A 23361-nucleotide genomic window follows, 5' to 3' on the forward strand; every position below is an offset into this window, starting at 1 on the left:
CCACCACTTGGGGATGGATACCTTCCTCCAGCACCCTGGGGAAGTTCCCCAATGCCCATCCTGGCTGCCCAGGCTTTCCTCTGGGGCCAGGATTTGGGTCTGTGGGAAACATCATGGTGTTAAGCACACTCCTTCTTCTGCTTTTGCCACGTACTCCAGTGAGATAAGGATCAGACCTTTGGCATAGATCGTGTAACTGATTTATATTACTTTGGACCATCAATATTGTTTTTTCAGGCAGCTCTCAGTATAAAGTTTATGTAAATAATTTCATTGCAGGTAAAAAGCCCTTCACAGAATATTCTTCTTCGGTGTTTATATAATCTAAACCAAGAACTCTGACAAGGTTTTTGTGCCATGAAGTTTTTATTTAAACTCCAGATTTTTAACTCTGTTTGGACCCCGAAGTCACCTTGTAGATTCTTCAGCAAACATTGCCGAGGATTTGCCCCTCAAAATATCTCTGGCTATGAATCCCTGAGCCTCTATAAAGAGTTGCCAGAGCACTTTAATTTTGCAAGTGACGTTTTGGACAAATGGAGTCAAATGGAAAAGGTAACATATTTTGTCTCCTTGGTTCCAATATTTTCGTTCATTTGTGTCTGGTGTTATATCATGTTATAGATACCAGTTCCAAAACATGTAATCTCTGTAATGATCCTTTCATAGTAGATGATAACTATTTTGCTGCTATAGGATACTTTTAAGGGTGTCACATAAATAACTGAACTGTTTGGAAAAACTTTTATCCCAAGTTTTCCATCTGAAAAATGTTGCTTTGATTAAACAAAAAAATTGCACAAAATCATATCAGTTTTGATGAAATTCCCATTAAAATTAAAATAGAAAGTTTCATTTTGGAAAATTAAATTTTGATTTTATTCAGTCTAGTTGTAGCTGTGTCAGTCCCACAGCGTTAGAGAGGCAAGGTGGGTAAGGTAAGATCTTTTATTGCACCAGCCTCTGTTTGTGGGAGAGAAAACTTGTTTCTCTCAAAAACTGAAGTTGGTCCAATAAAAGATCTTATCTCACCCACCTTGTCTCTCTTTTTTGATTTTGTCATTTTATATGACATTTATTAATTTTACATTAATGCACAGCATCTTATATTATGCACTACTACTGCTCACATGCTGTTATTCAGAATGAAAACAAATTACAAAATGTTGAAATGTACTATGAAATGGAAATTCCAAATTTCAACCAGCTCTAGTGAATAGTCAAAATGCCATTAAGAGTATTTGCTGCATCACATGCCAACATATGATCATATTTAGGATCAGGGCATAAGTAGAAAAGACTGAGAAGGGAAATATTATTAGTCCCATTTTATTGATAGGGAACTAAGACACAGAGAGATTAAATGACTTGCCCAAGGTCACAATAGAAGTCTGTTGCAGAGCTGAGAAATAAACCTACATTATCTCCTTCATTCCAATCCTCTGATTTAACCACAAGCCTAGCCTTCTGCTCCTGGGCCCAGCTTCAGGAAAGCATCTCTATTCAGGAAAGCACTTACATCCCATTTAAGTCAAATGGCTGAAAATTAAGCATGTATTGAAGAGCTTTCCTGAATTCGTGCCTTACCCCCTGATTCTGCCAACATTGACATATGTGCTTAACTTTACACATGGTAGGTAGTGAAATCAGTGGGACTATCATGTTCTTAAAGTTATGCACATGCCTAAGTGTTTTTCAGTATCATGGTCAATAATTGGAATCAATTAAAGCATTCAGAAAATATCTCAATTCAGTATTTTTATCAGGGGATAATATTTAAGAGAAGTAATATATTTAGCTATTTTGCATAAAAATAGATACACAGGGAACTTAGGTTTAAAAATGTCAAAAGAATAAATAATTGTATGTTTTCAATAAGAGGGGCTAAAACCATCATAATTTATGTTAGAAACTTTTTTTGTGCTCTCACGAAGCCTAATCCTGCAGTCATGGTCAGTCTTATCTTCACAGGGAGTCCGTGATTGGGCCTGCTGTACATTTTCACCTGCGTATGTTACTTGTAATGGTCTGTTGTTTAAAGAATGGTTATGTTTCTCATTAACTTCTCAATGCAATTTTATATGATGATCATTTCTTCTTTACCAATAGGAGAACTATGGGCTCATCCCACCGCTGTGGGATAGAAATAACAATCATCTTCATTATGTGTTCTGGACCATGTTTAAAGGAAGCAGGTTAAGGATCTTGTACACTTGGAGTTATACTAATAACATAAAGAGCTCGATAGTTCTTTTCCCATAACCATGATTGTAATCTATGGCAAAACATGTCCAGAGGTAAACCTTCCCACAGGCTGGCCTAAACCTGCACATTTCATATGGTAACAAGGCATCGTTATGCATAGCTTGGGCAGCTCAGAAGATGAGAAGCAAATTCTCCAATGTACTTGATTAACAAGCACATATTAGATTTGGGATATAAGCCCACAAGCCTATAAATTCTTACACACATGCTTACCTTTAATCACAGGGTTAGTCCTGCAGAAGTCAAGGAGACTGCGCCTCTGCTTGAAGTTAAGCAATTGTGTGTTTGAAGCATTGGGTCTCCTCTTGATTGTTGCATTACACCTCTACCCCGATATAACGCTGTCCTCAGGAGCCAAAAAATCTTACCATGTTATAGGTGAAACCACGTTATATCGAACTTGCTTTGATCTGCTGGACACAGCCCCCCTCCCCCCCACACGGAGCACTGCTTTACCGCATTATATCCGAATTCATGTTATATCAGGTCGCGTTGTATCGGGGTAGAGGTGTATTTACACATTTTCCTAATTTCTTGTCTTTGCCAGAATGGAGAGAGAGCCTCCTCAATCCCAGCCCTCTGGTGGGTAGGTGATCAAGGCAATGAGGTAAGGTGGGGTTTTGAGGAGCTGGGATTTCTATCCAGGAAAGCAGCCAATGTACTCTCTGATGCATGTGGTCTGAAAAAGGGAGACAGAGTTATAGTGATGCTACCCCGGATACCAGAATGGTGGTCGATAACAGTGGGCTGCATAAGAACAGGTCAGTACAAAGAATAATAAGTGACTGAATTTATTTGTATTTCAGTAATGCTCATAAGCCCCGACTGAATTCCAGGCCCCATTAAACTAGGCACTGTACCAACAGAGCAAGAAACAGTCCCTGTCCTGAGGAGATTAGTCTAAAGCCCCAGTACTTCAAAGATTTCTGCTCTTAACTGTGCACACTGTGACCTGTCCCATTGAAGCCAAAGGGAATGCTTAGAGTGTGTAAAGTTGAGCATGTGAGTAAGTTTTTGCTGGATCAGGGTCGGAGTAGAAAAGACTGACAAAGGAAATATTGCAGTGTTGTAGCTGGGTTGGTCCCAGGATATTAGAGAGACAAGGTGGGTGAATGTGACAGGGTACAATCTGGGCTGTTGAACTGCTGTGTCCCCTAAATTCTCTAGCCTGGGGTGTTTTTTACATTGCTTTGCTGTGAGAACATCCACTTCTGGCCTGTTCATACAGCCTTCAGCATCTAAAATCACTCCCAGCTAAGTTACGTACATGCTCTGGCCAGCCACTCATGAATTAAATACAGACAACATCCACAAATTCCCAATCCCAGCCTTGTCCCCCAGAAATGTGCGTCTTGTACTGCTCAAAACTGTACTGAACAATGCAAGCTCATATAAAGTCTGTCATTTCATCAATGGAAAATAATATGCACCATCTTTGTTATCCCAAATGGAGTTCCCACACACTTTAATCCAAGCACACAGTTAAGATAAAACAAGAAGATAAGTTTATTAACTACAGAAAGATAGATTTTAAGTGATTACAAGTAATGATGCATAAAAGTCAGGATTGGTTACAAAAGAAATAAAGAAGTAAAATGCAAGCTAATACTTCACTTAACAAGCTAAGTGAACTTAAAAATAAAAAAAGTTATGTCTCACCGTATGTTTATAGCAGTCTGTACTGGCTGATAAGCCCCCTTTCAGTCAGGAGCACCCCTCCCCCAGTTCAATGATGCTTTCTTTGATTTGCGAGCATTGTTGCTGCTGTGAGTAGAGATGGGGGTAGAGAGAAGTGATTTGTATTGTGGGTGCCCTCCATTCTTATACCTTTCTCCCCTCTTTGAGGATTATCTCCAGCGGGGGTTCAGGCAACAGCCAGTCTGTTTACATGGAAACTCCAGCCATTTTCATTGCCAATATGTAAAGTTCTCACTCACGCCCTAGTTCTTGCCAAAGAATAATCACTTAACTAAGTGATAGCCACTTGACTTTGTTGATAGCTGGCTGAGGTGCCAGTATGTCTTTGTCTCTGAAAAACTGGTTTTGGCCTGCTTTTCTGACTCTGGAGCATGTTACAGCAATGCTATACAGTAGAATCTTATAACTTTATATACAATATTGATACACATATTTTACTGGGACAATAATGTTCAGCAGATTATGACATTTCAAATGATACCTCACAAGGCATACTTTGTACAAAATGTATCACAGTCTTGTAAAAGTGGTGACTATAATAGTATAGATTGTCACAGTGAGGTAATATCTTTTATTGAACCATCTTCTGCTGGTGAGAGAGACAAGCTTTCAGGTTTACCCATAGCTGAAGAAGAGCTCTGTGTAAGCTCAGAAACTTGTCTCTGTTGCCAACAGAAGTTGATCCATACAAGATACTATCTCACCCACCTTGTCACTCTAAAGGAAGTGTTATTATTTCCATTTTACAGATAGGGATCTAAGGCACAGAGAGATTAAGTGACTTGTTCAGGGTCACACTGGGAGTTTCTGGTAGAGCTGGGAATTGAACCTAGATCATCTCCTTTTCTTTTTGAAATGACTTTTCATTTAGAAATTTCCTTCAATTTTTTTAAATTAAAAACATAAAAAATGCTTGAAATCAAAACAAGAGTTTTGTTTTGAATTGAATTAAATGTTTCATTTGATGTGAAGCAATTTTTTTCCATCTTTATGATATACCGAAATTTTGAAAATTTTCGATTTTGGTTTGATCCTAAACAATCTTTTTCAGTTTTTCAAATTCCCAGCAAACTGAAAAATCCATTATTCACACAGCTCTGCTTTCCTGAATCTCTGCCTTAGCCCCTGATCCTGTAAACATTTACACACATTCTTAGTCAGTCCCAGTGAAATCAATGGGACTATTCACGTGCTTAAAGTTAAGCACAGCTTAAATGCTTTCAGGATCAGGGTCAATAACTAACATCAATTATTAAAGCATTCAAACAATTTCCAAACTCAGTATTTTTATCAGGAGATAATATTTCAGAGAAGTAGTATATTTAGCCATTTTGCATAAAAAGATGTTTTGACATTTAAATATTGTATTGATTGTATATTTTTTAAAGAAGTTCATGACAAAATATTAATATAACAGAGCCCATTTTACAAAGGAGAAAGCTGAGGCACATAGTTTAAATGATGTGTGAGCCTCATGGGGCTATAGGAGGGGGCATCCCCCAGACAATGTGGCCTTAGTATTGGCAGCAAAATAACGTTATCTCCCAGAAGATTCTTCTGCAAAGATAAAAAAGGAAGAACCTAGGGTGAAGGATTAGGTTGGGATTTCTGATTCACAATGATGCTCTACTTCAGTCTGATGTAGCTTAACTCTACTCCAGGTCATAGGCTACCACTAGGAATAAGTCTGAAGAGGCAATTGCATGGGAATTAATTCTATGGTAGATACAGGGCCGGCTCCAGGCACCCACCAAGGAAGCAGGTGCTTGGGGCGGCCAATACAAAGGGGCGGCATGTCCGGGTCTTCGGTGGGAATTCGGCGGCGGGTCCCTCAGTCCCTCTCTTCTTCTTTGAGCTGCTGCCGAAGAGGAAGAGAGGGAGTGAAGGACCCGCCACGGAACTGCTGCCGAAGAATGGAGCGGCGCGATTGAGCTGCCGCAGAAGCGCCGCCAATCGTTGTTTTTTTTCCCCCCGCCACTTGGAGCAGCAGAAAACCTGGAGCCAGCCCTGGTAGATAACAGCAGCAGAAGGCATAGCACAGAAGGATAAGTACAAGGGGCCAGATGTCCAACTAATGTAAATTGGCTCAGCTCTGTTGAAGCCAATGGACTTACACTGGCTAGAATCTGGCCCAAGTATTTTTAAATGTTCAGCTACTTTTAAACTTCCATTTATTGCACTTCTAGGAATTATCTATATTCCAGCAACAACCCAGCTGACAGCTAATGACATTTTCTATAGACTCCAGGCTTCTAAGGCCAAATGCATCATTACCAATGATACACTGGCACCTGCAGTGGACTCAGTTGTGTCCAAGTGCCAGTTTCTAAAAATCAGGCTAATGGTATCTGAAGGCAGGAGGGATGGATGGCTGGACTTCAAAGAACTACTCAAGTGAGTATGTCTTGCCTCAGTGAGCTAATCATCCAAATGGAAATTCAGGTGTTTCCAGCTTTGTATCGTACCCCTCCTTGTTTAAAAAGCAGTTTCAGAACTGAGATAACTCATATATTCCATGTGTTTGGGGGGAGCCAGTTCTTCCCTCATTTACCTGACAAGTCTGCATTCCAACACTAAATTAAATACAAGTATAAAAAGTTAACAGGGATGGGAGAGGAGATATGCAAATACATTTGGCTTTAAATATATAGAGGGCAAGGGAGAAGCATTAATGACAACAGAACAGGGTCATTCTGCTGAAAAAGTGTGCTGAACTCTAGCTTCAGATACACATGTAGGGCCATTGAAGTCAAGAGAAGTCTTTCCATTGATTTCAATGAGTACTGGATCAGGCCCTTAGCTCTCACTGAATGCAAAGGGAGTTTTGTGTGTATTTCCAAGACCAGAATTTGGCCTAATAAATCTTACTGGCAAGTGACCATTAAGAATGAGATCATAAGCAGTTTAATTTGGAAAGAGAAAAGAAATGCCTGCACTTAAGTTGTAAACTAGATAGGGATTGAAGTTTCCTTTGTTGGATAGCTTATCCATTCTGATGTACTCTTGTCTTTATTTTGAAGAGCTGCACCTGGTGATCATGACCCTGTTAAGACAAAGAGTCAAGAAGCAATGACTATCTACTTTACTAGTGGAACCACAGGTTACCCCAAAATGGTGGAACATTCTCACAGTAGTTTTGGTATTGGAATGACCTCGACTGGGAGGTATGTACTGAAAATACTTTGTTGCTCTGATAATCCATGGTCACAAAATTAATATGTAAAAAATACTGAATATATGATTATTTGTCTGAAAATTCATACCAGGAATGGATTGATCAATGGATTCATGGTGGTTAAGTCCATTAATGGCTATTAGCCAGGACGGGTAAGGAATGGTGTCCCTAGCCTCTGTCTGACAGAGGATGGAGATGGATGGCAGGAGAGAGATCACTTGATCATTGCCTGTTAGGTTCACTCCCTCTGGGGCACCTGGCATTGGCCACTGTCGGTAGACAGGATACTGGGCTAGATGGACCTTTGGTCTGACCCGGTACGGCCTTTCTTATGTTCTTATGTTCTTATTGTAGAGATGATCAAACCACAGAATTTCTGTTTTGTGGGAAATTCTGATATCTTGACATTTGTTTTCCTCCTGAATTGGATGAAAAGTCAAAATATCTAAACTTTTTGTGGGACAAAGTTCCAAAACAATTTGATTTGGCAATTTCTCAATGTTTCATTTTTTCACATTTTCAATTGAAAAAAATGTTTCAACATTCTCAAATCAACATATTTAATGTTGGAGGACATTAATCTCTCCATCTGCCTTCACCGCCAGAGTGCCACATGGGAATGTAATTTCAAGTCTTTCATGTCCCCATTCTTCCCTAGATGAACTACATCTTCCATGCTGCACCACAGCCCCTCCCTATGGTTGAGGTGCTGCAGCATATCATGGGACTCCCAAATAAAAATATTTAATTTTGTTTTCCTGGAAAATTCAGCCAAAATAGATTCTGCCAAAATAGATCCCTACAGAAAATTTTTATTTTGATGAAACTCCTTTTTCTGATGAGAAATGTTTCTTTCAAAAAATGTTGACCAGCCTATTCACTATGTCTAGTTACTTTTTAAACAGGAGAATAAGAAATATCTGTTCTCCCATCAAGAAGCTGAAACAAAACCATGTGACTTAGGTGAGCAATCACACAAGTATAAAGAATAATGAATAGATTATTTGAACAGTTGGCAAACATCTCACAGGGATGTTAGCATTCAACTACTCACAGTATAATTCTGACTAATGAATCCACTCATAGGAATCAGGGATTAGTTCATGAACAGAAAAAAGAGCCATGTTCATTCACAACAAATAATTCCATTCACTCCCCATTTGTACATTCACTTTTGTTTTTCTATTCAGTGTTTTCTCATTATGATTTTTTTTGTCATTATCACCAGGTTTTGGTTGGATTTAAATCCCTCTGACATATTGTGGGGCCTGTCTGACCCAGGCTGGGTAAAATTTGTCTATGGCTCTTTCTTTTCTCCATGGATTCAGGGAGCGTGTGTCTTTACATACAGCATGCTGCAGTTTGAGGCAACAACCGTCCTGAATGTAAGAATAAAAACATCATGATGTGGTTTCAGCCATAACTGATATGTGCAAAACAGATGGTAAAAAAGGATAATATCCGAAGTAACTTTAAAATAACATAAAAATCATGAGACTATGAGGGGAGGCAATGTTGTCTAGTAGTGTCATCCCCGGGTAGGCTGCCTCTTTTGTGCACCCCTTTCAAGTGACAGGCCTGTGCCTCCACTCCTCTTTGGGGGTGGGACCCCACGATCCAACTAGTCTCTACTGGGTCGCTGGGTTACATCCCCCTGGATGTCAACCGAGATACATAGCAGGCCCAACAGGCTTGGCACCTGAAAGAGTTTCCCTTCAGGAGCCTGGGGTGGTAATAGTATGAAGCAGCTTCTTCAATATATAGTATAACTTATTTACCAAAAGGTGCATAGCACTCAGAAAAATTGATTTAAAATAACAGAGATCTATGCGCATACTGTCTTACCTACACTTAGGAGTCCGATGGCACCTTAAAGACTAACACATTTATTTGGGCATAAGCTTTCGTGGGTAAAAAACCACTTCTTCAGATGCATGGAGTGAAAATTACAGATGCAGGCATTATATTATTGACACATGAAGAGAAGGGAGTTACCTCACAAGTGGAGAACCAGCGTTGGCAGGGTCAATTCGATCAGGGTGGATGTGGTCCACTCCCAATAATTGATGAGGAGGTGTCAATTCCAGGAGGGGCAAAGTTGCTTTTGTAATGAGCTAGCCACTCCCAGTCCCTATTCAAGCCCAAATTAATGATGTTAAATTTGCAAATGAATTTTAGTTCTGCAGTTTCTCTTTGAAGTCTGTTTCTGAAGTTTTTTTGTTCAAGTACGGCTACTTTTAAATCTGTTAGAGAATGTCCAGGAAGTTTGAAGTGTTCTCCTACTGGCTTTTGTATGTTATCATTACTGATGTCCGATTTCTGTCCATGTATTCTTTTATGTAGAGACTGTCCTGTTTGGCACATATACATGGCAGAGGGGCATTGCTGGCACATGATGTCATATATAACATTAATAGATGTGCGGGTGAATGAGTCCCTGATGGTGTGGCTGATGTGGTTGGGTCCTCTGATGGTGTCGCTAGTGTAGATATGGGGACAGAGTAGGCAACGAGAGTTGCTACAGGGATTGGTTCCTAGGTTAGTGTTTCTGTGGTGTGGAGGCGAGTCACCCATCATAAACAAACATACAAAAGCATGCACCATATTCACAAAAAGTAATACAGCTATTTCCCAGTTCTCTACATAAGGGCAGTGGATTGGGAGTCAGGAAACATAGTTCTGCTCTCAGCTCTATCACTGAGCTTCTGGGTGACCTCAAGGGTATGTCTACACTACGGGATTAATCCGAATTTACAGAATCAGAATTTTGGAAACAGATTGTATGAAGTCGAATGTATGCAGCCACACTAAGCACATTAATTCGGTGGTGTGCGTCCATGTACCGGGGCTAGCGTCGATTTTCGGAGCGTTGCACTGTGGGTAGTTATCCCATAGCTATCCCATAGTTCCCGCAGTCTCACGCGTCCATTGGAATTCTGGGTTGAGATCCCAGTGCCTGATGGGGCAAAAAACATTGTCGCAGGTGGTTCTGGGTACAGCCTCACCCCTCACTCCATGAAAGCAACGACAGACAACCATTTCACGCCTTTTTTCCTGGGTAAACACAGCAGACGCCATACCACGGCAAGCATGGAGCCCGCTCAGCTCAAGACAGCAGTCATGAACATTGTAAACACCTCACGCATTATCGTGCAGTTTATGCTGAACCAGGACCAGAAAAACGAGGCAAGGAGGAGGCGGCGACGGCAGTGCGGCGACGAGAGTGATGAGGACATGGACATGGACATGGACATGGACACGTACATGGACACAGAATTCTCTCAAACCGTGGGTCCCGGCGCTTTGGAGATCATGTTGTTGATGGGGCAGGTTCTATCAGTGGAACGCCGATTCTGGGCCCGGGAAACAAGCACAGACTGGTGGGACCGCATAGTGTTGCAGATGTGGGACGATTCCCAGTAGCTGTGAAACTTTCGCATGCATAAGGACACTTTCATGGAACTTTGTGACTTGCTTTCCCCTGCCCTGAAGTGCCAGAATACCAGGATGAGAGCAGCCCTCACAGTTGAGAAGCGAGTGGTGATAGCCCTGTGGAAGCTTGCAACGCCAGACAGCTACCGGTCAGTCGGGAATCAATTTGGAGTGGGCAAATCTACTGTGGGGGCTGCTGTCATGCAAGTAGCCAAAGCAATCATTGAGCTGCTGCTACGAAAGGTAGTGACTCTGGGAAATGTGCAGGTCATAGTGGATGGCTTTGCTGCAATGGGATTCCCTAACTGTGGTGGGGCGATAGATGGAACCCATATTCCTATCTTGGCACCAGAGCACCAGGGTACCCAGTACATAAACCGCAAGGGTTACTTTTCATTGGTGCTGCAAGCACTGGTGGATCACAGGGGACGTTTCACCAACATCAACGTGGGCTGGCCGGGAAGGGTTCATGACGCTCGCGTCTTCAGGAACGCTATTCTGTTTAAACGGCTGCAGCAAGGGACTTACTTCCCAGACGAGAAAATAACCATTGGGGATGTTGAAATGCCTATATATAGTTATCCTTGGGGACCCAGCCTACTCCTTAATGCCATGGCTCATGAAGCCATACACAGGCAGACTGGACAGGAGTCAGGAGCTGTTCAACTACAGGCTGAGCAAATGCAGAATGGTGGTGGAATGTGCATTTGGCTGTTTAAAAGGTCACTGGCGCACTTTACTGACTCGCTCAGACCTCAGCCAAACCAATATCCCCATTGTTATTGCTGCTTGCTGTGTGCTCCACAATCTCTGTGAGAGTAAGGGGGAGACATTTATGGCGGGGTGGGAGGCTGAGGCAAATCGCCTGGCTGCTGATTACGCGCAGCCAGACACCAGGGTGATTAGAAGAGCACACCAGGAAGCGCGGCGCATCAGAGAAGCTTTGAAAACCAGTTTCATGACTGGCCAGGCTACCGTGTGAAAGTTCTGTTTGTTTCTCGATGAAAACCCGCCCCCTTTATTGACTCATTCTCTGTAGGCAACCCACCCTCCCCCTTCGATCACAGCTTGCTTTCAAAGGAAATAAAGTCACTATCGTTTAAAAATAATGTATTCTTTATTAATTGATTATAAAAAGAGGGAGAGAACTGACAAGGTAACCTGGGTGGGGTTTGGGAGGAGGATCGGAGAGAAGGAAAATGCCACTAAAAAAAGGTTAAAATAATGACAGCCTTTTGCTTGGGCTGTCCACTGGGGTGGAGTGGGAGGGTGCACGGAGCCTCCCCCTCCCCCCCCCCCCGCGTTCTTACACGTCTGGGTGAGGAGGCTGTGGAACATGGGGAGGCGGGAGGGGGGTTATACAGGGGCTGTAGCGCCAGTCTGTGATCCTGCTGCCATTCCTGAAGCTCCACCAGACGCCGGAGCATGTCTGTTTGCTCACACAGCAGCCCCAGCGTTGCATCCTGCCTCCTCTGATCTTCCTGCCGCCACCTCTCATCTCAAGCGTCTCTCCTCTCCTCACGTTGGTCCCTCCTGTCCTCACGTTCACTGGCAGCTTTCCTATACTTTGAAACCGTGTCCTTCCACTCATTCAGATGAGCTCTTTCATTGCAGGTAGATTCCATGATTTCCGCGAACATCTCGTCTCGTGTCCTCTTTTTCCGACGCCTTATCTGAGATAGCCTTCGGGACAGAGGAGGGAGGCTTGAAAAATTTGCAGCTGCTGGAGGGAGGGAAAAAAGGAGAGAATTTTTTAAAGATACATTTTACAGAACAATGCTTATACTCTTTCACGGTGGACAACACTATTCACATTACATAGCACATGTGATTTCTGTGCAAGGTCGCATTTTGCCTCTTAATATTGAGTGCCTGTGGCTTTGCTGCTAGAGATCACAGACGCAGGTCCGGGCAACAGAATTCAGCTTGCATGCGGCCATGGTAAGCCATTGTCTTTCGGCTTCTGCGTCCTCCTTTCCCACTTACCAAGCAAAGCCCGTTTTGAGTGCTGCAGTTTTCCTGTTAACCTTCAGCAACAGAAAACAAACTAACCCCCCCCCCCCCCCATCCAATTCTCTGGGATGATCGCTTTATCCCTCCCCCCACCACGTGGCTGGTATCAGGGAAGATCCCTGCTAGCCACACATGAAAAGCTTAGCGCCAAACTCCCCCCCCCCCCCCCCCCCCCGCGCTTGGCTTACTACAGGGAAGGATTTATTTTCAGCCACAGGCAAACAGCCCGGTAGGAGGGGCCACCTCTGTCCCCTTAATTAAATTCCCATATTTCAACCAGGTTACCATGAGCGATATCACTCTCCTGAGTATTACACAGCGAAATAAAGAACGGATGTTGCTTGAATGCCAGCAAATACCGGGACCATACGCTGCCAGGCTTTGTCATGCAATGATACCAGATTACTTGCTACTAGCATGGCGTGGTCAAGTGTCCTACCATGGAGGACAGAATAAGGCTGCACTGCCCAGAAACCTTCTGCAAAGGCTTTTGGAGTACCTCCAGGAGAGCTTCATGGAGATGTCCCTGGAGGATTTCTGCTCCATCCCCAGACACATTAACAGACTTTTCCAGTAGCTGTACTGGCCGCGAATACATCCCAAGTCCTCAGGGCAAATTAATCATTAAAAAACGCTTGCTTTTAAACCACGTTTTATATTTTAAAAGGTAAACTCACCTGAGGTCCCTTCCATGGGGTCATGGTCTTGGGTACTGGCTTGGGAGGGTACTTCAGTCAAGCTGAGAAAAAGATCCTGGCTGTTGGGGAGAACAGAGTGCTGGGTGCTCTCCGCAAGCTCGTCCTCCTCCTCTTCTTCCCCGTCCGCAGAATCCTCAGGTGTGGCTGATGAGATTAGCCGGAATCCACGGTCAGAGGTGGGGTAGTGGTGGTGGCCCCCCTTAGAATTGCATGCAGCTCAGCATAGAAGCAGCATGTCTGCGGCTCTGACCCGGAGCGACTGTTTGCCTCCTTTGTTTTCTGATAGGCTTGTCTAAGCTCCTTGACTTTCACGCGGCACTGCTCTGAGTCCCTATTGTGGCCTCTCTCCATCATGCCCTTGGAGATTTTTTCAAAAGTTTTGGCATTTCGTCTTTTCGAAGTTCTGCTAGCACTGAATCCTCTCCCCATAGAGCGATCAGATCCAGTACCTCCCGTACGGTCCATGCTGGTGCTCTTTTTCGATTATCGGCCTGCATGGTTATCTGTGCTGATGAGCTCTCTGTGGTCACCTGTGCTCTCCTGTGCTGGGCAAACGGGAAATGAAATTCAAATGTTTGCGGGGCTTTTCCTGTCTACCTGGCCAGTGCATCCGAGTTCAGATTGCTGTCCAGAGCGGTCACAACAGTGCACTGTGGGATAGCTCCCGGAGGCCAATACCATCGAATTGCGGCCACACTAACCCTAATTCGAAATGACAATATCGATTTTGGCGCTACTCCGCTGGTCGGGGAGGAGTACAGAAATCGATTTTAAGAGCCCTTTATTTCGAAATAAATGGCTTCGTTGTGTGGATGGGTGCAGGGTTAATTCGATTTAATGCTGCTAAATTCGAATTAAACTCATAGTGTAGACCAGGCCCGAGCAAGTCACATCATCTTCCTATCCCACAGTTTCCCCATCTGCAAAGGGACAATAATCAAACTTTACCCTCTTTTGTAAAGTGTATTGAGCTCTCTGAGTAGAAAGTGCTAAACAAGTGTTAAGTATTTTTATTACGTTCTCTTCACTTGTGCCTATCACTGTGGGAGGAAAATGCTTCACTCCAAAACATAAGCAAGTTAACTTTCAAATAAATATAGATAAAAAAGAAAGGAACAAGAACTCTTAATAGCCGTGCCAGACCTAGCCCAAGACATCATTTTAGCCCTGTGCCTTTTTAGTATAATGTATTCACTTTATTGTTTGTATTGTGATGGTGCCTAGGGCCCATATCATAGACCAGAGCCCAAATGTGCTTACTGTACAACAACCAAAAGACTGTGCCCCAAGGAACTAACAATGTAAATAACTTTTCTTTTCTTTCATTCATAGTGTCTGTCCAGGTTTCCTATAACCTCTTTCTGTGGTACACCAACTGTTTATCGCATGCTGGTGCAGCATGATCTTACCAGGTACATCTAGATTGCTTACTAACCATCTCAACTAAACCATGTTCTAGCAGAATCACAGCCCTAGATTTTTCCTTTGCCAGGTTGTATTTTAACAAAATAACCAAATCAGAGGTTGAAATTCTAGTTGAACTCACTCTGTAAGTTCTTTACCAGTTACAGCTGCAGCGAATGAAGCCCAGAATCGAACCATGCCAAAGTCTCTACAGAAATGTGCTTTAGTCATCCTAATCATTGTTTTAAACACTTATTAAGCTACAAGTTCAAGAGCCTGAAGCACTGCCTAAGTGGGGGTGAGCCACTCAACCCTGAAGTGATGGAGAAATGGAAAAGCAAAACAGGGATGGATATCTATGAAGGATACGGCCAGACTGAAACAGTACGTTTGCATTCAATCACACACCTAATAAGCTTAATTCTAACTCAAGCTCATGAGGAAAGATATCAAATCCATATGGTAGGTTTCTTGCTTTATCCAGGAAAACAGGCCCCAAATTTTCAAATATAGGCAACTAACATCAGGCTACTAAATCCATATGTAGGCCCCTCAATAAAAGTAGTCTGATTTTCAAAGGTGCTAAGCACCTGCAGCCCCATTGACTTCATTCTGAGTTTTGGGTTCTCAGCATCTCTGAAAATCAGGCTATATTTATTCAGGAGCCTAAACATAGATTTAGGTGTCTAAGTTTGAACATTTTGGCCTAGGAATTTAATTAGGCAGCATGTTTTCCTTCAGCCAAACATCTCAGCAGCAGATTTTAAAGGGGCCATTAGCTATGCAATTAACTAGCTCAGTGGTTTGAGCATTGGCCTGCTAAACCCAGGGTTGAAAGTTCAATCCTTGAGGGGGCCATTTAGGGATCTGGGGCAAAAATCTGTCTGGGGATTGGTCCTGCTTTGAGCAGGGGGTTGGACTAGATGATCTCCTGAGGTCCCTTCCAACCCTGATATTCTATGATTCTAACTCATTAAATGTGTTCCAAAAACACAATAAGGGTGTATCTTACCACTGAGTGCAGGGGACCCAAAGTGGCCAATCTGGCTGGAGGGAGGGGGCAGTAAGGAGGGCATTCTGGCTACACAGCAACATTCCCTTCTTCCTCCAACGCTGTACAAGCTCAGCTGGGAGGGAACAAACCAGGCCAGGTCTGGGAGATAATCATTTTGTGTGACATCATTCCCTCTTAACTCTAGGGGGTTTCAGGTGTAGATAAATGCTGATCCTGACAGTGTTATGCTTCGTCCCTCACCTCACAGTGAACCCCACTCCACAGGTGGGGATGCAATGAGCCAGACCTATGGGCTGGGCTGGGGCATGAGGAAATAGTACAGAGGCACTGATGGTCCTGGCTTCAGGTGTGTATTCAGAGATCCATGAGTTTCCAGGGATGAGTCCCAGTCAGTTCTCTGTGGTAGATAATCCTATCTTCCTAATGGAACAACCGGCAGAAAGTTCCATGTGCCTAATTCTGACCTCACATCAGGTTGGTTTTTTTACAGTTATTTAACTCTGTTGATATCAGTGGAGTCACTTCAGATCAGAGGACACCTAAGCCCCATGTGTCTAAACTTGTAGAATCACCAGCACCCTTGTAGAAAAAATCTGTGCAAGAGAAGATTGGGACATACAGGAATAAAGTCTCCAATTGTACGTGCTGACAATCATTATAATGTAGCCAATAGTAAATATCAGCTGCTGGGCCAAATTCTTCTCTCGGGCTGATATTTCTTTGAAGATAATGGACACTGCTCTCACACAGACATACTTCTTTGTAATTAATGGCGTTAAAGTGGTGTAAAACAAATGCAAATGAGAGGAAGTTGAGTTCCAAGGGATTTAATCTGGATTTTTTCACTAGTATAGTTGAGAGCAGACTTTATCCCACCGAGCCAGATCTTCAGTTGGTGTAAGTCAGGGTAACTCCATTGACTTCTTTGGAGCGATGTTGATTTACACCAACTGAAGATCAGGCCTATTGTGTTTAAAATCACCATTTTTCATTTTTCAAATGAACATTTCTACAAACATTTTACTAGTAAAATAGATCATGCAAAATGTTTTCAGTTACAAATGTTCATATCTAAATAAAACATCAAGCACTGTATTTTGTTGCACACATACAATTTTATTTTACAGGTTTTGATATTATCAGTTTGCAAAGGGATGAAAATTAAACCTGGTGCTATGGGAAAGGCGTCTCCACCTTATGATGTTCAGGTATTTTGATACTCCTGGTCACTTTCAATCTGAAGTAAGATAAAATTCCCACACAACACTAGAGTCTCTCAACATTTAATTCAGTACATCTCTCTGTTTAACAGAAAAACATTAAATCATTCAGGAGGGGTTTTCTCTCATTCTAGGTAATAGATGAAAATGCTAATATTCTGCCTCCTGGGGAAGAAGGAGATATTGCCATCAGAATCAAACCAACAAGGCCATTTTGTCTTTTCTCTCATTACGTGGTAAGGAAACTTTGTATGAAATTAATCAGACTTTGAGGCCACATCTTAAATACACTGATAACTTTTTAAAGTATCTTGCTGTGGGTGTCTATATCCTTCCAAAGACAATAGCTCATGTGTCTCATAAACAGGACTTCCATTGGTGCAACCAGAGGCAGAAAGTGTACTTGTGGGTTGAGACAGAAAACCTCTGCAATATTCCCTCCGCTGGAGGACTAAGGATATGTCTCTACAGCAATCATCCCGTGTGATTGTAGCCCAAGTATACATACCTGAGCTAGCTTTAATATAGCTATCGCGGGTCCCAGAGCAGTGAAGCTGGGGCCGCATGAGTTCAGCGCAGGTTGTACAAACCTGTCTGAAACCCTGGGTAATTACTTGAGGGTCTAGCCCGTGCTGAAACCAGTGCTGACACAGCTTCACACTTCCAGGACCTGAGCGAACTAGATTAAAGCTAGCTTCAGTATGGTGGCTCGAGCTGCAGTCGCACTCAGTGACTGCATTCTAGCCATACCCTAAGAAACAGGTGACTGTGGCCAGGGATGCATTGATCCAACTCAGCCTCAGCTGATAGGGCTACTGTGGAACACCTGGCAGATTTTTAATACTCCCTCCCCCCTTGAGCTATCCTAGGGGAGGTCACACAGCAGGACTGCTGCCTGCCCTTCCTCCGGTGCATATCCTTGGAGGGGGGCGGGGCAGGCTGGCCCTGGAAAGTGTCACTAAAAGCGAGCGTGGCCCAGAGTTCAATGTTTTTAATTAGGATTACCATCTTTTAGTTTTTAAAAAGGAGGACACTCCATGGGGACCCGGCCCCGCCCCAACCCCGCCCCTTCCCCACCCTCAGCCCCGCCCCAACTCTGCCCCCTCCCCTGAACGCTCCGCCCCCTGCTCCTCCCCCGGCCCCGTGGGCCCGACCCCGGCTCCCAGCCTGGCCCTGCCCTGCGACCCCGGACCCCGGCCCAGCACTGCGACCCCGGCCCGGCACCGCGCTCCCGGCCCCGCGACCCTGGCTCCCGGCCCGGCCCCGCGGGCCCGGCTCCCGGCCCGACACTGCGCCCCCGGCCCCACGGGCCCGGCTCCCGGCCCCGCGGGCCCGGCCCCGCGACCCCAGCTCCCGGCCCCGCAACCCCAGCTCCCGGCCCGGCCCTGCCCTGCGACCCCGGCCCCCGGCCCAGCACTGCGACCCCGGCCCCTGGCCCCCGCGTCCCCGGCTCCCGGCCCGGCCCCCGGCCCGGCTCCCGGCCCGACACCGTGCCCCCGGCCCTGCGGGCCCGGCCCCGCGACCCCGGCCCAGCCCCACGGGCCCGGCCCCCGGCCCGGTACTGCAACCCCGGCTCCTGGCCCGGCCACGCTCCCGGCCCCGCGCGCCCGGCCCCGCGCCCCTGGCGCCCGGCCTGGCCCCCGGCCCGGCACCGCGCCCCCCGGCTCCCGGCACGGCACCGCGACCCCCGCTCGGCACCGCGCCCCGGCTCCCGGCCCCGCGACCCCGGCTCCCGGTCCGGCCTGGCCCCCGGCCCGGCACCGCGCGCCCGGCCCCCGCGACCCCGACCCCGCACCCCCGGCTCCTGCCGAGCACCGCCAGCCCCGGCCCGGCCCCGCACCGCCGACCCCAGCCCCAGAGGCCCCAGCCGAGCACCGCCGAGCCCTCCGTCCCTCCCGATTTTCCCAGACATGTCCAGCTTTTGGGGATTTCCCCCCGAACGGGGATTTGAGCCCCCAAAAGCCGGACATGTCCGGGTAAATCCGGACGTATGGTAACCCTATTTTAATGGTTCATTGCAAGGAGGTGATTTTAATGAAGAACACAATTCTCTCATTCTTTGTCTTCTCCTCCACCCCAGTCTTCCAATTTGATTTTCTAATCATGCTATTAATGAAGGTGGATTTAAGGGCTAGCTTTTCAAAGGAGCAGACGGTGGGAGTGCCCACAAAAATATACATGGCCCTTTCTGCAAAAGCTGACTAAAAGGGTAGGTAATGTGTAAAGATATATGCCAGATGTGTTTAACTGACTTTCTTGCACGTGTGACTTCCGCCTTCTGACTTGCCTCATGTAGCCTGTCCCAATGAACCAGGCTTGAAATGGAAAGAGACTACGAACAAGTGCCTGGACAAGCCTGTGGGGACCTAGCTGGAGCAAAAAGATATTTGCAAAATGCTTCTGTTAGCAAATGGCAAAGACAAATCACTACTGGTTCACAGCCAGTTTAGACACATGTTAGGGCTGTGTGACAGTACTTCTGCAGCTCAAGTGTAATCATTCGCACAGCTCTAATACAAAGTCACTTGATCTCAGAAACACCGAATGTATTCATAGTAGATCAGATCATGCTAGACTTATATAGGATACAGCAAGACTGAAAAGGTTCAAAATAAGAACAGATATGAAAAGTTTTGTAAGTTTTAAAAAATCTTGTATAAAGATAAGTGAGTTCTCATGAAACCTTTCGTGACAGAGTAACTATGGCCTTCTTCTGTTCAGTAACAATTTATGGTAAAACACCACTGAGGTTCTGATCTGTCTCCCATTGAAGTCCATTGGGATTTTTTCCATTGACTTCAGTGGGAGTTGGATTGGATCCTAAGGGTTCATTACCATTTGTGAGATTTCCTTTGTTGTTGTCAGGATGAACCAGAGAAAACTGCTGCATCAGAACGTGGGGATTTTTATATCACAGGAGACAGGGGCATTATGGATGAAGATGGATACTTCTGGTTTGTTGGAAGAGCTGACGACATCATTTTATCTTCTGGGTAAGTTTGTTTTTATGGGGTTTCCATACTAAGCCGCGAGAGATTGATACAGTTTGTAAATACCAAGCTCTTATTTCCTCTCCTAGGTATCGTATTGGACCATTTGAAGTAGAAAATGCCTTGATGGAGCACCCGGCAGTAGCAGAAGCAGCTGTTGTCAGCAGCCCAGATCCCATCAGAGGAGAGGTAATGAGGTTGATATTAGTGGTTATGCAAAAACACCTACTGTATATACTTGTTTAGAAATAAACTATAGCTGTAAAGGAAATCTAGGAATGCTAAAGGCCAGATTTTCAAATGTATTTAACCACTTAAAAATGCAGAGAGCTGCCTAGTGGGATTTTCAAAGAGCCTAAGCAAGTTAGGTGCCTAACTCCCATTGATTTCAAAGGGAGTTAGGTGCCTACACAGATTAGGTGCTTTGAAAAAGCTGACCCTACATTCTAGGAAAAACTGACTAGTGTTATTTTATTTGTTTTGCTGTTAAAAATAAATTGATTAATTCTACTCCTACATACAACCAAGCAACCACAGTGACTTTGGTGAATTCCAGTGGGTTCCACCGGTGAAACTGAGAGCAGACCCACTGACTTTAATGGGATATTTTGCAAAACAGGCCCTTAGTTGAAAACTATGCTTGATGTTTATGCATAGGCATATACTTATATATAGATAGGGCTCAATCCTTAGGCATGTTGCAGGCTGCAGCACAACTAGAAGCAGCCACAGGGCTGCTCTAAGTTCCACTAACTTGAAACAGTGCCCTAGAGCTGTTGTGCTAGCCAGGAACCATTGAAGAGCAGTGTGCTCAAGCCACATCCCTCCTACCTCCACCTCCACCTCCACCTCCTGTGCTGCGTGTTAAGAAGAGGTGGTAAAAAGCTGGCATAGTTGACTGTATGCTAGTTGAGGATTCCCACACACTGGATGAATCCTCAGATGCCTACATAGGGCAGATTTAAGGCCCTGAATGGCACAAAGAGCCTTACTGTATGCCAGCATCTGGCCCATAATCTTACACTCCTCTCTTGAAAGCAGTTTTAATGTTGCAAATTATAGTTCTCAGTTTTCATCATTGTAAATGTGATTAAATATTAGATGTTGCCTACATCTGACTGTGTCTTGTAGGTGGTGAAAGCCTTTGTTATTCTGTCTCCTGACTTTGCATCACCTGATCCAGAAAAATTAACTAAGGAGCTGCAAGAGCATGTCAAAAAAGTTACTGCACCATACAAGTATCCCAGAAAGGCAAGTACCTCCAAGTGCTAAATGTAAGGGTAACTACTGACAATGCACCCCAAAATTAAAACTGTTCTGATCCAAACTAGAGATCAGATTAGAAATGTAAACAGATTTTACTTTTTAGTAAACAAATATTTTCCTCTTTATACATATCAATACTAAGCTTGGTATGTATAAATTGCTTCCACCCACTGTTCACTGGGCTTTTAGTCCAAACACTGGGCCTGATTCACTACTGTGTTACTTCAGTTTACACTGGTGTCATTACATTGATATCAGCTGTTAGACCTGCATAAAACTGGACAGCAGTGCATCAAGCTCACAGTTTATAACTGAAGGGCTTTACATTTCCATTTGGTGTTTGAGTGGGTACTCCAACGTCGGGTGGCTCGTCAGTAGCACTTGGTTTAGCTGTTATAGCCATATATCAGGGGGTAGCCGTGTTAGTCTGTATCTACAAAAACAACAAGGAGTCTGGTGGCACTTTAAAGACTAACAGATTTATTTGGGCATAAGCTTTCGTGGGTAAAAACCTCACTTCTTCAGATGCATCCATATAGACACCCACCGAAGGCAGGGCAGAGTCTCACTGAAGTCCTAGTGGACGGAAAAGTCTGTACTATCAAATACCGTTGCAGGATCAGGGCCGTAACTGGGAAATCTCTCTCTCAGATATTCGATTAGTATGTGCTCTGAAAAAGAAACCTCACTTCAGTGGATTACAGGTCCTGTCCTGCTCCCATTGAAGTTAATGGCAAAATTCCCTAGCTTTCAATGGAGCAGGACTGTTCCTGGAAAAGTTGAGGAATTACTGTGTGAGCAACTGGCTGCTCCATTTCCCTAGCAAGAAGCTCGTTCTTTTATGAATGCTGGTGGACTTTCTCCATGGTTTATCCTGAAGGAATCCCTAACCTTTACAATAGAAGTTTTGTTCCAGAAAGCAAGACAGCACCAAACCACATTTAATTTGCTATTTTTTCATTATTATTTTTATTTTTTTATAAATTAGGTGGAATTTGTTCAACAGCTACCAAAGACCATCTCTGGGAAAATCCGAAGGAAGGACTTAAGGAACAAAGAGTGGGGGAGAACTTAGCTTTGTTGTAGAGTTAAGAGCATAAATTTTCATTTCTGCTATAATCATTTATTGCTTCTTCAGGCTATGACCTGTCCTCTGTTGACATCAGAAGGAGCTAGATAGTATTTGTGATGAGGAATAGACATTGTCACTGTTTGCTGTAATTTGCTGTAATATGCGGGGCCTTGGGATGGTAATGAAACTCAGTGGACTTGATTCTCCTACCTTTTACACTGATGTAAATCAAGAGAAACTTAATTGAAGGCAATACTGTGAGAGGAGAATCAGACCCGAAACTCCTCTTTATCTTTCTGTTTGATTATTTTCCATCTATGCCTTATCGTTCAATACTGACTGTTACACTGCTGGCAGGTATGTGTCAAATGTTGTTTTGTGAAAATATTGTGTCATTATTTTTAATGGTCAGATTAGCTTTATAGAATACTAGATAACTTTGAGGTGGAAATTATTGCTAAATTGTCTTCTATCAGCCACCATCTTTTTGTGCATGTTAGTTTAAAAAAAATAAAAGATTTCCTGGATTGTGAAATTGTTAGGTCACAAAATGTTGCTGTGACAACCAAATTTTCCTCTCCAGTATTCAAGCAATGATCTACGTCAGCGTCTTCATTAGGCATTATTAGGAGTCTGGGCCCAATGCTTGCAGCCATTAATATTATCCTACTGAGTTCCACGGTAGTAGGCACTATTCTTGTTCGCAGCATCAGGTCTCGCTGCTTCCCTGACATGGTACAAATAACCACCTTTGAGGTCAATGTTACTTGTGCTCTGTGGGGGGATACTCTGACTCCAGGATTGCACAATACTGTATATTAAGAGTAAACCCACATGCTGAAGACACTGTGATATGCTTTTTATTACTCTTTTAAAAGAACATGAAAGACCACTGAGCTTTGTGACTAAAGCAGGTTACATTTAGAGGTAATATAAAAACACTGGTAAACCAGTAAGTACAAGAAAAGTGTTATTTTATCTCAGAATCTCTGGTTCTGCTGTGAACTCGCTCTAATTAAGGCTCCATGCTGTCACGGAGGTCACAGAAGTCACGGATTCCATGACTTTCTGTGCCCTCTGTGACTTCTGCAGCGGCCGGTGTGGCTGGCTCCG

General features: G+C 44.1%; 1 protein-coding gene across 4 annotated transcripts in view; it reads left to right on the top strand.

Annotated features, from left to right (window-relative positions):
- Positions 1-22842, top strand: part of LOC101939672 (acyl-coenzyme A synthetase ACSM3, mitochondrial-like) — a 34026-nt gene extending 11184 nt beyond the window's left edge. For 3 of the 4 annotated variants that reach the window (XM_024102337.3, XM_065558953.1, XM_024102338.3), the window contains exons 4-16: positions 280-555; positions 2813-3026; positions 6150-6357; positions 6984-7127; positions 8367-8523; positions 14614-14693; positions 14946-15069; positions 16828-16908; positions 17055-17156; positions 19786-19913; positions 20000-20099; positions 21042-21161; positions 22165-22842. In XM_024102337.3, the coding sequence (XP_023958105.2) occupies positions 358-555; positions 2813-3026; positions 6150-6357; positions 6984-7127; positions 8367-8523; positions 14614-14693; positions 14946-15069; positions 16828-16908; positions 17055-17156; positions 19786-19913; positions 20000-20099; positions 21042-21161; positions 22165-22251 (1743 nt within the window). In that variant the 5' untranslated portion in view covers positions 280-357 and the 3' untranslated portion in view covers positions 22252-22842. Of the gene's footprint in view, positions 1-279; positions 556-2812; positions 3027-6149; positions 6362-6983; positions 7128-8366; positions 8524-14613; positions 14694-14945; positions 15070-16827; positions 16909-17054; positions 17157-19785; positions 19914-19999; positions 20100-21041; positions 21162-22164 lie in introns of those variants that run through there. The other variant, XM_065558954.1, reaches the window with a different exon arrangement.
- Positions 22843-23361: the final 519 nt, after the last annotated feature.

The sequence above is a fragment of the Chrysemys picta genome, chromosome 10 (genome assembly GCF_011386835.1).
Source record: "Chrysemys picta bellii isolate R12L10 chromosome 10, ASM1138683v2, whole genome shotgun sequence".
Lineage (NCBI taxonomy): Eukaryota > Metazoa > Chordata > Testudines > Emydidae > Chrysemys > Chrysemys picta.